The following is an 18,156-nucleotide window of genomic DNA, read 5'->3' as shown; positions in this document are numbered from 1 at the left end:
GGGAAACAAAATGCAAGGGAGCTAGGGAAAGTTACAGAAAATGGAATGCAGACTTCCAAAGAATAGTAAGAAGAGACAAGAGGGCCTTCTCAATATGCCCGTGAGTTTGGAAAACTCAGCAGTGGCCAGAGGATTGCAAAAGATCAGTCTACATCCCAATCTCAAAGAAGGGCAGCGCCAAAGAATGCTTCAAGTACCGTGCAATTGCACTCATTTCACATGCTTAACAAGGTTATGCTCAAAATCCTCCAAGGCAGGCTTCAGCAGTATGTGGACCGAGAACTCCCAGAAGTACAAGCTGGATTTCGAAGGGGCAGAGGAACTTGAGACCAAATTGCTAACCAAATGTGCTGGATTATGGAGAGACCAAATGCTCTGGATTATGGAGAAAGCCAGAGAGTTCCAAAAAAAATCTACTTCTGCTTCATTGACTACGCAAAAGCCTTTGACTGTGTGGACCACAGCAAACTAAGTTCTTTAAGAAATGGGAGTGCCTGATCACCTTTTCTATCTCCTGAGACATCTATATGTGGGACAGGAAGCAACAGTTAGAATTGGATATGGAACAACTGATTGGTTCAAAATTGGGAAAGGAGTACAACAAGGCCGTATATTGTCCCTCGGCTTATTTAACTTATATGCAGAATGCATCATTCAAAAGGCCACACTGGAGGAATCCCAAGCTGGAATTAAGATTGCCGGAAGAAATATCAACAACCTCCGATATGCAGATGATACCACTATGATGGCAGAAAGTGAGGCGGAATTAAGGAACCTTGTAATTAGGGTGAAAGAGGACAGTGCAAGAAAGGTCTGAAGCTCAACATCAAAAAAAACACAAACCCCTAATATCATGGCCACCGGTCCCATCATCTCCTGGCAAATAGAAGGGGAAGATATGGAGGCAGTGACAATTTTTTGGGGGGGGCTCCATGATCACTGCAGTAGGTGACAGCAGCCATGAAATTAAAAGACACCTGCTTCTTGGGAGGAAAGTGATGACAAACCTAGACAGCATCTTAAAAAGCAGAGACATCACCTTGCTGACAAAGGTCCACATAGTCAAAGCTATGTTTTTCCAGTAGTGATGTATGGAAGTGAGAGCTGGACCATAAAGAAGGCTGACTGCTGAAGAATTGATGCTTTTGAATTGTGGTGCTGTAGGAGACTCTTGAAGTTTCCCCGGATTGCAAGGAGATCAAACCTATCCATTCTAAAGGAAATCAACCCTGAGTGCTCATTGGAAAGAGAGATCCTGAAGCTGAGGCTCCAATACCTTGGCCATCTGATGAGCAGGAAACACCCCTTGGAAAAGACCCTGATGTTGGGAAAATGTGTGGGCAAGAGGAGAAGGGGACGACAGAGGATGAGATGGTTGGACAGTGTCACCAAAGCTACCAACATGAATTTGACCAAACTGCGGGTGGCAGTGGAAGACAGGAGGTCCTGGCGTGCTCTGGTCCATGGGGTCATGAAGAGTCGGACATGACTTAACAACTAAAGAACAACAACAAATGCATCTAAATGATGCAATTACAGTGGTTTGGTGCCATTCCCATGTCTTCATCCTTTTGAAAGCTGGGATTTGTAGTTCAATGAGGTACTTACCATTCTTTGCTACAAAGTTTTAGCATGCCCCCGTACTGCCACAGAGAATTCAAAATACCTAACAAAACAACACATCTGAAGACTCAGAAGGCTGGAACCAGAATTAAAGTTTTTAATCCTAAAAGTTAAAATGGTATCAAATTCCTGTAACTGTGTGAGGTTGATACATTCCTGTAGAAGCTGCTTTGGATAAAACAGATTTAGGAAATTCACTTCTCCCAATCTTTTTCCATGTACCCAAAAATCTCTCTTATCTGCCCCCAAGTTGATTCAGACTTCTGGTGACTAACAGGGTTTCCAAAGTATGTGAGATGTTTAAGGAGCAGTTGCACCATTGTCATCCTGCTCCATGTGTAAGTTTTCATTGCCAAGAAGAGATTTAAATCCAAGTTACCCAAGTCCGAGTCCAGCACTTTCAGTGAGGATCTCAAAAGCTAAAATTTTTTTCTGAGGATCCCTCCCAATTCATCACAACTTACCCGTTCTATAGGGTTTCTTGAACCTTCTCCAGGCATCTGTAATGCCCTACATCTAAGCAGAGTGAGGCATCTATCTCAGGTAGCAGATGCTGTAGAACAGGGAGTGGCGACAAAGAGTTACAATTCAGGGACACTGAGGTTCAAGCAGTTGCTTGGCTTATGTTTCTCGTACAATCCTACACAATGCAAAATTGGCTCACACATTTGACTGAGTCATGAGCTAGCTGGATAACTCAGTGAGTTAGGCATCTGGCCGCAGAGTCAGAAGTTGGGAGTTGGATTCCCCATTGTGCTTCTTGGGAGAAGAGGCACTCTGTGTAGCCTTGGGCAAGCTGCACAGTTCCAGGGCACCCCTAGTAGAGATAAACCACTTCTGAGAACTCACTACTTTGGAAACTCTGGAAGGGGTCACCATAAGTCAGAATTGACTTGACAGCGTGACAGCGCACAAAATTGGAAGAAAAATCTTTTATTCCTCCCTGATAGGAATTATTAACCACCACCACCACCACCTTTGAACTCCAGAGCTGGAAGGGACCCTATGGATCAATAAGGCAAAGTGGGGGATTGAACTCCCAACTTCTGGCTTCACAGCTAGACGCCTAAGCCACTGAGCTAACCAGATTGCTTTCCCCCACCTTTCCTTTCTTTAAATATATATCTGTGCATACATTTGCAACCTCATTATCTTTCCATAGCGGTGCTTCTAACAAATTTGAACTGCCCTTATATTGATTTTATTTTTCAATAAAAACAAGTGTCCCCGAGTGCTTTCACACATTATGACACCAGTCTAAATTGCAACATGTGGATTCTGTGGCCTGTTTTTGTGATGGATAGATGGCAGTTCTGAATGAATGAAGGAAGAAAGACAGGAAGACTTGTAGATAAGCTTGAAAGTTGAAACTTTGCAGCTGTACAATGAAGAGCTAACATAGTGATGAGGGACAGAGAAGAGGGGGTTTTATGATACTGTTTTTACCTCTAAGATCAAAAGTTCAAGAGGAAATGGTGGCATAACTCAAAAAGGCTTGTGACACAACTAAAGCATTGCAGGCTTAAATTGCGTAGTTATTGTTTATGATCACATTTCGGCACATTCTGGGGAAATTAACTCCTTCAAGGACATGGAGTAGCTCAGAATTGGCATTGTTGTTCTCCTTTCCTATTTCTCTTGGCTACTAGTAAAGGGTGGACAAAACCAGGGTGAATATGTTATCCTTACCAGGCAACATTTCAATACCCAGCCGACAAAGTGCAAAATCCTGGAGTAAATAGTAAAGGGCTAAAATTTAAAATTTAATCAGGCTGCTTTTTAAAGACAGAATTCACTAATCATTGCAACATGCAAGAAGATCACCGAGTAGCTTAAGGAGAAAGGTGCCTTGCAGAGATAACTTACACTGAGAAAATAACTTATGATTACCAGCACTGTTCCTCAAACCACCATTTATGAGCCACAATAGAACTAATGGCAGGGTCAATTTCACCTCTCAGAATGACAAAGCCCTTGCACCAAAGCAGAAAATGCAAAATGAATCAATTTCACTCTGTGCTCTGGATGTACAGAATTACTACTGTGCTAACTGTGCAGAAATTCTGAGCCTGTGGTTTCCTCCTATGTAATCTGTCTGGCCAAGACTCAATGGTAAAACGCAGTGTTCCATAATGGAATTGGGACTTCTCCCCCCTCTCTTCCCTGCTGTAATCTTCCATTTTCCCCTACGAGTCTTGTTTTAAAGAGGTCCACTGTCTTTTCGAGCAGGTTTTTATAGGGCTTCAGAGTTGGGTTAGGTTGCTTGGCTCTGGTGGGAAACTGGGATATCCAGCCAAAGTATACCATTGGGTTATGATTAGAGATGGGCATGAACTGCCAGTTCATTTATTAGATGAAGTTCAGCAGTTCAAAGCTCTGCCTCCTCTGCTGGGTGCCCACTCAGAGGTAGCACCCAGAGGAGGCAGAGCAGGGAGGTTAGGCTGCTGCCTCCAAGTGGATGCCTACCAGAGGAAGCAGGGCTTTGAAGTGGAGAACATCTGTTTGGCCAATAAATGAACCGGCACAAACTGCTGAACCAGAGGTGCATGCCCATCCCTACTTCTGAACTTTCTGAGCACCAGCACTTCAGGATCATTTTAGAAGGGTGTGCAAACCCACACTGATTTTTTCAGGCATACATTTTACACATACGTGGAGGGCTTTTGTAACCTATGAGTAATCATGCCCTACTGATGTCCAATGTGTTGAATTGACCACTTCCTTATGAGTCAAATACCAAATGGATAACTGACATATTCAAAGCATTTTATTTTTACTTCTTCCTCCTTTTGGTAGTGCTGGCCCCATCATTAGACAATGGATTGGGTGAACAGCAATGACATCCTCTCAATTCTACCTTATAAACATTTACTCTTCTCTTTGCTTGAAGGACAGAGCTATGGAAATGCCACCAATCTTCCTGAGGCTGCTAAAATAACCTGCTGCTCCCAGGTCAGGTTGGCCATATTGTTGTCAAACAGTTACACTGGCATAATTCTGTTGACGTGGATTTCAAGTACAGACTGCTGCAAGTTAGGAAGCCAGTGTAGGCAGTTCCTGTTGTGCATCCTTTCTCTACCAGCATCTTAAAGTAAAGGTAAAGGTTCCCTTGAACATTTTAGTCAGTCGTGTCCGACTCTAGGGGGCGGTGTTCATCCCCGTTTCAAAGCCATGGAGCCAGCGTTTGTCCGAAGACAGTTTCCATTGTCACATGGCCAGCGTGGCTATACACGGAACGCTGTTCACCTTCCCACTGAGGTGGTACCTATTTATCTACTCGCATTTGCATGCTTTCCAACTGCTAGGTTGGCGAGGAGCTGGGACAAAGTGACAGGAGCTCACTCCGTCATGTGGATTCGATCTTATGACTGCTGGTCTTCTGACCCTGCAGCACAGGCTTCTGCGGTTTAGCCCGCGGTGCCACGACGCCCCCAGCATCTTAACTGGTAGCAATTCACACCTGAGATTCACACCAATCACATTATGCTGGTGGGCATAACTAATAGAATTCTGGCCACTATCCCACTGCCAGTCTTGAGGTAGTGTTCATCTGTGGACTCGGTTAGCTTTCATACATGGGTTGGTTAGAGGAAGAAGATAACCTCCCTTGACTTTAAGCAGCAAAACATTGGGCTGGCTCTTATTTCATGGTTAGTACGAATCTACAATAGACCAAAGCAGAAGTGATTGTGATCATGAATACCTTAGCTCTCTGTGCCAGCTTTGCATTTGGTTGTCATTGTCTGCAAGAGACAATTTTAATATAATTGAAGTCTTAATCTGCGCCCCCCATGAAAAAAAGCACAGTAAGAGCACTCTTCAGTACTGCAATGTATACCTTTTCAATACTTTTCATGTACTTGCCCTGTGTGAATGCAAAAGGAGTTGTCAAAGGATGAAAGAGATATAATCCACTGTATAATTATTCAATTCTGATACACTTACCCCATGGCAGGACATAAACTCTCTTCCTCTCCCCACTGCTTTCTTGAATGGCCTTCTGAAAGGTACTCAGAAGGGCAGATATCTTTAGATGCTTCACCTTGTTCTGCTGTTGCTTTACACTGAAACAGGCTTTTAATCCAGCTAAATGACTGGAACTGTGACCCTGAGCCATCATCCTAATTGAGCTCTTCAGTGAATTAGGTCTCCATTATGCTGGATTGAAATCAGCCTGGGAGGAACTCCCTTGAAGTCTTGTAAGGACATGCTGAATTTTCAACCCTTGTAATTAGAGCGAAGTCGGGAGCACACCATTTATCACTCCATTACATTATGTAGCTATCCTACTCACTTCAAATACATGGGACTGTAGAACCATTTATTCTCAACAAGCTGTTTTTCCTTTCTCACACACTCACAGGCACATGTTAATGTTGCACTAACAATAACACAGATCATGGCTAGTAAACTGACAGGTTCAACATTTCAGGCCTAGCCACTACATCTGGGGACTGCAATGCCTGGCATTTCAGAGTGACATTGGCTATGGGTTTCTGGACGCTGTCGTTCAAAAAGTAACTTTTCCCATTTCTTTCCCAGCTTCACCTTGCAAGTTCTCCTTCACAACTGGAATTACAGCTGGTAGGCTGCTTCTTGTCTAACAAGGGCTAATCAGAAAGGCTTTGCTGCTTGAGCTGGTAGACCAGAGAACCTTAACCCCACTCTCAATTCCATGTACAGAACTGAACTCAACAGGAGTGGCAGCTGCATTCTGCTTCAGCATTACTGATCGAGATGCTTCTTTCACCAGTCCTGAGTGTGCCAACACACACACACACACACACACACACACACACACACAAGTGCCTCTCCCTAAGAACATCGACCTGCACCACCAGATCTCAGACTATGCTTCTCCGGGTTGTCACACAAGGGAGACTAGAAAAATATATACAGTGGTGCTTCGCTTAACGATTGCCTCGTTAAACAATGAAACCGCTATATGATGACTGTTTTGTGATCGCAAAACAATGTTTTAATAGGCAGAATTTGCTTCCCGACGATCAGTTCCCTGCTTTGGGAACCGATTCTTAGCATTACGACCACTGTATATATTTTTTAAACAGCTGATCAGCGGCTTCAAAATGGCTGCCTGCTGTGTAAAATGGCTCCTTGCTGTGTTTTTGGATGGATTCCTTGCTTTACAGGCACCAAAAATAGCCACCCCTATGGAGGATCTTCGCTGGACGGTGAGTTTTTCAGCCCACTGGAACGTATTGAACAGGTTTTCAATGCATTTCAATGGGATTTTTAAAATTTCACTTAATGAGGATTTCACTCTACAGCGATTTTGCTGGAACAGATTATCCTCGTTAAGCGAGGCACCACTGTACTAGAAACTGGACCTTTTCAACGATGGCACCAGCCCTTTGGAACTGGCTCCCAGTCAAGTTGCACCTGCCCGCCTCCCTGCTTACCTTTAAGATGCTGCTCTTTACAGAGGCATTTGGTGGCAACCTCACATGAACTTGTCATCTGTCCAATCATAGCTTGATGTTTTTGGCTTGCTTATTCTGTGATGCAGGAGTTGATTTGTTCTATTTTTATATTTTAATATTATTACTATTGTTTAATTTATTGTTGCTCTTTGTTTGACTTCATTGATTGTTAAATGCCCAGAATAGTGCTTTCCACTAATTGGGAAACAAACAAACAAACAAACAAACAAACAAACAAACAAACAAACAAACAAACAACACAGTCTTTTGGGGGAAATAATGTTCCCTTTTGTCCACTGAAAAAGCACTGTCCATAGCCACATATGAAGACAACATTAATTATTTCAGTTTTTGAAGTTAATACATACAGCAGCACAAGGCCACATGCTTTCTGTGAAGCATACACTGAGTGAAGGTGACAGTAGCTGCCTAAAGTGCAGAAACGGGGTCAAAGAATGAAACAGAGAAGGGAGTTCAGCTGAGGAAGTAACAAGGTTAGCCAGAGAGACATATGAACCAATGCAGTTACATATGAATTGACTTTGTTACAGTGGAGATTATTGCTGGACCTGAAAATATAAATGCTTCAAAGGAATTGTTATGAATATGAAACAACCCAGCTATAAAACTCCACAGGGCTACTGTCATGAATGTGTATTAAATGTGTATTTAATACATCCTGGGCCAATAGGTGCCTTGATGCAAATCCAGATCTCTAGCATATTATTCCATATTTGCCTTTCTGTATCCCTGTCTAGGCAGGGACAGTAGGAATTTGTCATTCCTACCTTTGTGGCTTGTTGTCCCTGTGTGACTTCCTCTCCTTTCCTATATTTTACAGACTTGACAGGCCAATATTTTGAGCTTTCTTCCTAGATGAACTTATAAGTGGGTGTTGCACTGAATATGCCCAACAAATTGGGATTTGGAAATGGGCCTGGGAGGTCAGCTGCATGCTCCTATGTATCTCTGCTTCAGTGACCTTGTTGCTTAACAGTCTGCTTTCTCATTTGGTATGTATTTAAATTCCTCAAAACACATTTCCAGGTTTGTGTGGATGGTTTCTTTCTGCTCTGTTATACATATCTATGCCCACACTATACAGTGGACCCTCTACTTACGGAATTCATCCGTATTGGAACAGTGGCTGTAGGTCGAAAAGTCCATAGGTTGAGTCTCCATTGACTTACAATACACTGAAAACTGATTAATCTCGTAACTGGCTGCTTTTGTTCCATTTTTGTTCCATTTTGGTTTTTTTCTGGTTTGTAGGTCGATTCTCTGGCTGCAAGTCGAACCTAAATTTTGCAGCCAGAGAAGTCTGTAATTCGAAAAGTCTGTAAGTCGAGGGTCCACTGTAGGTAGATTTGTTTGTTTGTGTGTGTGTGTGTGTGTGTGTGTGTGTGTGTTTCTTTTCCTTTGTGGCAGGCTTTGTACCATCTGATTTTATTTTCAAAAGGTGCTGAGGTTTAGTAGATTGATTAAAATGTATTGAAATGGAACGTGGCCAAATTAAGATGCCTTGTCTTTGGTTCATTTCATAATATTGGAAAACAGCATTACCAGTAAGCTAGAAGTTATTTGATTGTATTTGATTAATGAGCATTCTAGGAAGTGCACGCATACATGAGCGTGCGCGCACATACATACACACACACACACATACACACACACAAACTTTCTCACATCTCTCTCCCCCTCTCTCCCCCTCTCTCTGTGTGTGCATGCTAGAATGCTCATTTTATAATCTATATCTATATCTTTTGGGTCTCTGTGTGTATTTTAGAATACAGTTTAGAATAATGACTACCCCAAGAGAGTTAATTTGCAAGGAAAGTTTGAAATGAGTGGCTTGAGTAAAAATGATGTGCTTAACTGTTCAGAATAAGCAAGAGTTATATTGTCACAATGTAAGTTACAGTACATTGTATGTAATAAATAAACCCTATGTGAATTCCTATGACCTCTATCAAGATGTTCCAATGACAGGATCAAATTCCATAAAATGGTACTGTTAAGGCTTCATTAAAAGAAAGGAAAACAAAAACCCAGCCCTTTCAATTTTATATGGTCATGCCTTTCAGTCCAGGGATCAAAGTAACGCTGCACTTGTCCAAATGTACAAGATTCTTCTGTTTTGTTTTGTTTTTAAAAGAACACTCCAACTAAACTGAAGTAATTTAAAAGACAAACAACAGATATTCCTTTCAAGGCAAAAGGTGCCTAAAACTTTGGCTGATATAAAGACACACGCCCACTAAGGCACCCAGAGGCAATCTGACAATGCGTTGGAGAGAACTTGGTGGTCAGGACCACGTCACTATGCGAGTAGAGTGAGCGGATCTCTTGCAAGGGGCAAACAGTCCACCAGTTCACTGCACTGCAAGTCAAACCCCAACAAGCGGATCCCATAACTATGCGGGGAGGCGATCATGCGGCCATCCGGGCTGAAACAGAGTTCTTTGATATAGCCTCGACCAACATTGGCCGCGCACCCAGGCGAACAGGCCCCCGCCGGGCACCGACACAGGCACGGAGCAGGAGGCATAGGAGTGGAAGTGGTGGGGATGATGGAGGCGGCGACTGGTCCCCCTCGCCTGGAGACGACCGCTCTGGGGTGGAGCCCCACCGCACCCGCCAGCTCATCCCGAGCTCAGCCCCGCCGCTCCGGGCAGCAGCATTCCTCTCATAACACAATTGACTCACTCAATGCAGTGAGTCAATCGGAGAGAACACCGAGGGGAAATTGGCCTCACTGGGGTGCCTTCTTGGAATTCATAGACACAAGTCCACTCCTGGTCATCAGTGTTACTTGAGCATCGAAGAAGCGTAGCCCACCCTTTGGGATGGAGCTGCAGTGATGTAATGCAGTTTCCTCAATCCCTCTCACCAGGAACCTCTGGGGTCAGAACTTCAAGACTATTGCGTGGTGATCCACCTTCTTGTTGGGTAGCTCGTACTGCATTTTTCTCAGATAGGGGGGTTGAGTCACCCTGGTGACATGGTGATCCAGTACTCCTTGGACCAGATGAGGCGGCAGAGGCCAGATCTAAATTGGATGCGGTCCTCCTGGCTCTTAAAATGGGGTAGCTGACAACCTCTAAAGATTTGGTTAAGTCGAGGTCATGCAAAATCAGGAGATACCCGGAAGAAGTTGAGATCAACATTTTGGAACATCTGGGGTCAACCTCATGCGCATGAGGAAGCTGGTGTGAAAAAACTTCTTGTGAGGGCAGCCATCTTCTGTGCACCTATTGGTATCCCAAATAATAACATTTCCATCAAATCCCGATGTTACTAACAATCTTGTGTTAGTATCATATTCAATGTTCTTCACCCAGCTGGTGTGACCGTGTAAAGTGCACACTTTGGAATCAAGCTTCCTCAGATCCCACAGCGCTATGGTAGTGTCATCAGAGCATGCTGCAAACAGTCTGTTATCAAGAAACGTGATATTATTTACACAGTCCTCATGAGCAGTGGAGAATGTTTTGATGTGCTTTGAAGATATGGGGTCAAAAAGCAGGACTTCCGTCTGTTCAGAAGCAACAGTTAGCACTGACCCACCAGGGGAATACTCCAGGTTGAAGAGGGCGCCATGCATGCATGTGATGGGGGAGACAGAATCCGCGGGCTGGATGGCCCCGTAGAGCCCCGTCATCGCCCGGAAGGTGTCTCGGGCCGGCTCCATGCAGCGGCCCCCATGGCCCAGGCGCCGGTCGCGCACCCAGGCGAACAGGCCCCCGCCGGGCACCGACACAGGCATGGAGCAGGAGGCATAGGAGTGGAAGTGGTGGGGACGATGGAGGCGGCGACTGGTCCCCCTCGCCTGGAGACGACCGCTCTGGGGTGGAGCCCCACCGCACCCGCCAGCTCATCCCGAGCTCAGCCCCGCCGCTCCGGGCAGCAGCATTCCTCTCATAACACCCAAGGGTGCCGCCGCCGCTGCTGCTGCTACTGCCACCTAACCGCCCCCCCTTGCACTTCCGGTGCGGCGCGTACCAACTCAATTTTATATGGTAAGACTGAAAGGGTACCGCAGGCATCTTGGCAATCCTGGCCCTCCCCAAATTTCTCCGAAGATTTTAGAGACCTGATTAATATGATCTTGCTTATTTAGTGATATAAAATAATTAACTATTAGAGATGGGGATATATTAAAAATGTTGAATCGTTTTGATCATAGTTAATGAATCAACAAATACGAATATACAAATATTCTTCAATGAATCAATGAATCAATCCATCGATTCATCTGCATTTTAAACAGCTATAACACTGGCCCCCAACTACCTGGACACAATAAATTTGCAGGGAAGCTTCCTCAGATGCTATTATACAACCCCTGAAAGATTAGTGAGCATTGGATCACAGATCCCCAAGTTATACAGTCACAAAGAGGACCCCCCAGGAAAGCTCCCCCCAGGTACTTAGAGACTAGAGAATCACAACAGAGCTTCCCGTGTCTTTCCCAAACATGCCTGCCAAATTTGGTGAAGATTGGATATCAGGCATCTGAGTTATTCACCCAGAAATTGGGTCACCCCAGGAGAGTTTACCACACGGCACAGAAGCCCATTCTGTCTACTGGCCACTAATCAGCTAATCAGAAGCTGATAGGCAGCCACCCCCCACACACAGCTAGCCACCCAAACAGCCTACCCCCACACACCCTTCCTTTCCTTACCTTAGCCCCCACCCCACTCCCACTGACACCCCCTTACCTTAATAGCTGCTGCCAAGGTCTCCATCATGCCTTCCAGCCACGGTGTGCAAAAAGGGAGACTGGCTGCCCTTTGCAAAGATAGTGGCTGTGGCTTCATTTAGGGTAGGGAAGCTGCAGCTGCCATCTTTGCAAAGGGCAGCCAGTCTCCCTTTTTACATGGATGGATCCAAGGCCAGAAGACCTTGGCAGCAGCTGTTAAGGTAACAGGGTGCCAGTGGGGGTGGGGCGGGGTGGAGTGGGGCCTAAGGTAGGGAAAGGAAGGGGGTGGGGGTAGGCTGTGGTATTGGGTGGCTGTGTGGAGTGGTGGCTGCCTTTCTGCCACTGATAAGCTGCCGGTAGGCAGAATGGTGTTTTTGTTTTTTTAATATGAGACGACGAATATGAAGGACGAATAAAAACGGTAAAATGTTCATCCCTTCATATTCGTGTGGGTATCTGGAACCCACAAATATGGATCGACAAATATTTAACGAATTGGCTATAGTCATTGGAAAAAAATGATCTGTTTTTATATTCGTCCCCATCTCTATTAGCTAGTCATTATTCTTGGGGGGTGTTTTATTTGTTTTTATCTCTGTTTTCAGGCTTGTTTCTGACTAACAGCTATATAAGTTGGGCACAGATTCAAATTCAGATATTCAATTTATTTTCTTACTGGATCCTCTGCCAGATGATAGATCATATTAAGTCACATCCACGGGACTCTGTTTGAGTGTGTGCATGCTGATGCCAATGCTGATCATCAGTGATCTGCAAGAGAAAGAAACAGCAAATGAACTCCTGTGGCAAAGTGTGCATTTGCCATTTCTGAGATTAATTGTACAAATTCTCTCACTGGAAAGCAAGTGAAACCCAAAACTGCCCATTCACAGAGCAATAATAGAGCAAGGGAAAATCTGCTTCTTCTGGGGGCATCCTGGGACCATGCAGCAGGGGTAGCCAACGAAACAAAGTATCCTGCTGAAATTTCATCTTATATACAAATCATAAAAAATATAGCTAGCAGCCTTGTCTTCTTTTGTGTCTGAACTCTTTCAAATGTAGGTCACTTCTTATGGTTGTTCATAATCTATGAAACGTTCTTATGAAGTAAATCTATTGTCCTGTTCGTTGCAAAGGCCAACTTTGAAAAAGGGAACAGTTTTACTAAAAGTTACAGTTTTCTTTTGGTACTTAATTACAGAAAACAAACAATTAGCTCTAGAGAGTACCTTTATCATATTTTGCAACAAACCCTAAGGTGTTTATATGATTCTTTACAGGAAGCCTCTTTCTTGAGAAACTGTTAAGAGTACAATTCTTGATAACTCTTTGAAGTAATGGAAAAGCTGTCTTGCATACTTCTATCCCTCCTAGGCATATCTACATGCTGATCTGCCATACAGCGAGACCTGAATATGCTGCCTGTCTGAGAGGTGATATACAAAGGATTTTACCTTACTTTGTGGATAGACATGAACAAGTATCTGTCTGGAATCCCTCCCCTTGCCAGTGACCTGCCTCTAAGGCAGATCTGTCTAGTTATCTCCCTGTCTTTTGAAACTGCTCAGCGCGGTGTTGCATTCCTGGCAGATTGAACTGTTACCTGCCTGGGAGGTATAGGGATTGATAAGCTGGCTACTAGGTGATTCTGAACAATTATTTTAGCTCAGATATATTATATGTGTGAAAGGTAGTGACTCTGTTTCAATTTCAGTTTTCATATGTTCATGTCAAGGGTGCTTCTTGTTTTTTATGATTTTTAAATGATCTCTCAATCACTCTCAGATCTCATAATGTTGTCTTTTTAAAAATAATGTATCAGACTGTACTCCTAATTTTTTTTAAAAAAAGTAACACACAAGTAATTACCTGTTGCTCGTTACCTTAAGAGTTACACATTAGCACTCCGCTACGAATATATGACTTTTAAAATTTTGTCATCATTTAATGAATGAAACCCTACAAATGGAAACATGGACCTTAATTACCAGTAACCCCCCCCCCTGCATACAATATTTCAATAGTAATCTTTCTTTATTTGTTTCAGAGTGTTGCACAGTTCAAAATTATGGATGTATATGAAATACAGGTAAAATGAAAAACAAATTGGACTGTTAAGATAATTAGACTATTTTTGACCAAGGGAGGAAGGCTTCTTGATAATCTCCTGTGTGGTAGTTGTCGCAGCTTCTTTTGTGGCAGTTGGCATTATGTTATTTTGCAAAACAACATCTTTCTCCCACATTACCTAAAAAGTATTGTTACAACGAATATTGTTACTTGCAATGGCCTATTTTTCAGGTTCTGATTCTCTCCAGACCCCCACTTCCTGATCCTTCCACATGTACGTACACTTTTGTCCACAGTAAGCAGTAGCAGTATAGCTCATGTAATATTGCCTATGGCGTTGAGATACTAGAAGCAAAGATAGGTCTCTACCTTGAGAAGCAACAATACAGGTTTGAAGAAGGCATATACCTAAGCCAAAATGGCTATGCTCAATTCATCACCCCATTTGCTGGTATTAATTTATGAGAGTCTATTCCAACACACAGTAATTTGACCGTATAAACAGGTTTAAGGAGAGGGAAAAGGACTTACAGGGGTGGCAGGCTTTCCCTCTCATTTTATTAGCTGCCATCCTCTGCACCCTGAACAGGAATTGTGTTAGTGTGGGTATGCTCACATAATGACTTGTGCTGATCCTGGTGCCACATCTTCATGCTCTGTTAACGTGATGGTAAGTTAACATTTCTGTCAAACTTTTAAAAATGGATGCCAGTAAACTGACATTGCTTTAAAAAGGGAGTTAAAAGAAAAGGACCACTAGTGTATTCCGGAAGCATATTCAGAAGGATCATCCATAAACAATCTTAAAATATTTATAAAGGGCGGTCTTCTGCAACTTTATTTTCCACAAAATAAATGCCACAGGCCTGAGATATGTAATAAAGGTCTTAGATTTATTAGTAGGGGAAATCGAGCAAACACTGCTAAATTATGAATGATATTGGAGCTTTCTGCTCATCCTCTAAAGAAAGATGTTATGGACTTAAGGAAGAAATGAGAAACTAAATAATCAAGAACCTATATTTGGGGAGTGTGAGAGAGGCCAGGTTAGAGCCATTGTTGGCATTAGTGATTCTAGCATCTGTCAGTTATGAGAAATGAAGTTAGTGTCAGGACAAATTCATCCTTTCTTCTTAGTAGATTCTCCTGTACCAGAACTGCAAACAGTACAAGTCAACTTAGTCCCCTCTGGGGATCTTCAGTGGTTTAATACAATTCCAACATAGACTTTATGATCAGGTAGGTTTGCATGAACCCCATGTTCAGACAGTGGTGTGATGCTGCTACATTTGCATGGACCTTATATTTCGATTAGCTGTGTGATGGTTCTTTTCTTTCTTTATTCATTTCAGAACACTGCACAATTTAAAATTATGGATGTATATGAAATATAGGTAAAAAATTTGAAAAATGAAAATGTTATGATAATTCAACTATTTTGATCCAGAAGCAGACTATTTCAATAGCATTATCTTGGCTGTTTTCTGTCCTTAGGATACTGTTGGATAGCTAGAACTGGTGGATAGCTCAGTGGTTTAGGTATCTGGCTGTGGAGCCAGTGATTGTGAGTTCAATTCCCCATTGTGCTTCAATCATAGGGGCTGGACTCAATGATCCATGGGATCGCTACCAGCTCTGCAGTTCTAACACGTGTGATGGTGCTAATTTGTAAAATTTACTGGTATAAGCAGCTAAAGTTTATATATGTAGGACTGATATTATCTGATAATCTTCACACAAGCTTCAACAAATTCCTATGCAAAACTGACTTATGTATATGCATTTAATCATGTGTGAAGTAGCCCTCAAAATTTTCGGCTTCTCTAGGCTAAGGGACGTGGTGGCGCTGCAGGTTAAACTGCAGAAGCCTCTGTGCTGCAAGGTCAGAAGACGTGTAGTCATAAGATCGAATCCATGCAACAGAATGAACTCCCATCGCTTGTCCCAGCTCTCCTGCCAACCTAGCGGTTCGAAAGCATGCAAAATGCAAAAATGTGAGTAGCTAAATAGGTGGGAAGGTAAGCGGCGTTCTGTGTCTAGTGACGCTGGCCACGTGACCACGGAGGATTGTCTGTGGACAAAACACTAGCTCTACGGCTTGGAAATGGAGATGAGCACCGCCACCTTGAGTAAGATACAACTGGACAAATTGTCAAGGGGAACCTTTACCTTTACCTAGGCTTCAGTTTAGTAGTCTTGATATAGTGAGCTGGGCAAAGGCCCTTAGATTTTGTGTTCTTCCTCTCTTGCACTACAAGAGATGTGGGCTGGTAGAAGTGAAAAATCATAACCAGGAGCTCCAGTGCCCAGACAGATCTGTCGATCTCTCTGAGTCCTTGGACTGAGATGAACACTTTTATTGTATAATAGGTTTTGATGACAGTGCCATTTGATTAATATTTGTAATAAAACTGATCACTTTTATATAATGAACCATCCTGAAAGTACAAACGATACACTGTCATTGAATCTGAAATATGGAGTCTTCTGTTCCAAATAGATTCACCCCAATCTTCTATAGTTCACACCTTAACTAGTGCCAATATCTATCAAAGTTGGGCAATTGTCCAGCTCCCAAGAGTGGTTAAAGCCAAATCAGTACAACTCTCCATTTATCTGAAGCACAGCATACCAGGAAGCAAAACACATTAAGCTTTTACTGTAGGTGTGTAAAACTCAGAGTGACAGTCACATGGGAGAAGCTGTGGTTGGCAAGGTGTGAAAGCAACACCTGCAAATGTTGGAATCTGATTAGTATACACAGCAAAGTTTCATTGACTCGAAAGATGGTATGGGGAATTTAGATTGCATTCATGTGGGGGTGTAAAGCTTGGGACACATACATAAGGCCCATCCATTCGGATTATTCCTTTAACTTTTCTGTCAGCATGATACCATTGTCACAATATAGGGCTAAAAAAAGTGTCAACAGAATCAAAGCAGGACTTATCTCCTTGTTTTCCCCTTGTTGTTATTGTTTGTGCTGCCACTGGGTGGGAGTATATTTTTGCTGTGTTTTGCTCCCATCTGCTCCAGTGTGAGATCCGCTAGTGTGGAGCCTAGTACTGTACTGTGTTGCTCTGTGCTGATCTGTACATTTTGTCGCTGTGTGTCATTTGATGATGTTTTTTCCCTCTGGGTGTTTATCTGCTCGTCTGTCTCTACCCCTTCATACTTCATGGATGCTTAAAACAAAAAGAGAAGGGAAGAGAGAGGGGAGCGGGCAAAGAGAGGGTGAAGAGGATAGACCAAAGTGGAGGGCAATCTACGTTTGGACTAGTCCTGGATGAATGTTTCTCTCGCAGCAGTCCTGGTACCTGCCATGGCTCTGCTCACCATCTGGGGGCTCAGGAGTGGATTTGGAGCCAACATCGGGGGCTGCAAAAGAAGTGGATTTTGACCCATGAATGTTCACATTGAAATGAATCTGTTACTCTTTAATGTGCCACATTGTTTTTTTTAAATACTCTTAACACACACACCCACACACTTTATTTCTCTTTGACAATATATTTTCCACTGGTTTACCTGTGATCTCTATACACACACACACACACACACACACACACACAAAATCCTTACTGCATGGACTCTCCCTGACCTCTGATAAACTGTCAGTGTCCTTTCCAACTGATGTTCTCAATCAACTGACTCTAACTCCACCCTGCTGGCCAGCTGGCCCCTGCTGTCAATGATTCTTCCACTGTCTGTTATTTCTGATCCAGAGATGTTTAGCAGAATCGGCTGAACAACTTGTAGTACTATCTCCTTATTGGATGGTATTACTAGCTACCCTGTCTTATGAGGAAGAGATATGAAAGTACAAACTGAAATAACAAAAACAAATTGTGTTGTAATACACACAGAGAATAATTTGTTTTCAAGCCTCTGCCCATGAAAACTCTGACTTTATGGTTCGGCATCACTTACATATTAGGAACATAAGATTATCCTTGACTTTCCTCTAGTGTACATTTTCCAAAGGTAGCACTGATTGAGAAAACAGCACATTTGAATCTGTTGTAAGGTTGCCATATTTGCTTACATTTGTTTGGAAGTATGTTGTAGTTCATGAAAACTGCTTTCCAACATCAGTGTTATAATTGAGACATAAATAGTTTTAGTCCAAACATTTAAGCTTAACTCGTTTGCTGAACTATTTTTTAGCTTACTTTGTTTATAGACTTGGCACAGGTTGGTACATCTGGATGAAGTGTAATACCGTTTAGAAATTTTAATAGAAACATATGGGTTCTCTGTGGGTTTCCATCATCAGGATTTCCTTTTTTGATTTTAACTCTATTTTCCATAAGG

At 42.9% G+C, this 18,156-nt stretch overlaps 1 protein-coding gene across 1 annotated transcript; it reads right to left on the bottom strand.

Annotated features, from left to right (window-relative positions):
• On the bottom strand, positions 1-10,740 carry LOC110086142 (DDB1- and CUL4-associated factor 10-like). The gene is given in 4 exon segments (XM_078376980.1): positions 1-9,420; positions 9,422-9,554; positions 9,769-10,242; positions 10,245-10,740. Coding segments are annotated over 4 exon segments (1,221 nt in total). The 5' UTR covers positions 10,726-10,740; the 3' UTR covers positions 1-9,287.
• Between the last annotated feature and the right edge of the window lie 7,416 nt (positions 10,741-18,156).

The sequence above is a fragment of the Pogona vitticeps genome, chromosome 1 (genome assembly GCF_051106095.1).
Source record: "Pogona vitticeps strain Pit_001003342236 chromosome 1, PviZW2.1, whole genome shotgun sequence".
NCBI lineage: Eukaryota > Metazoa > Chordata > Lepidosauria > Squamata > Agamidae > Pogona > Pogona vitticeps.
This window is presented reverse-complemented; position numbering and strand designations above follow the sequence as displayed.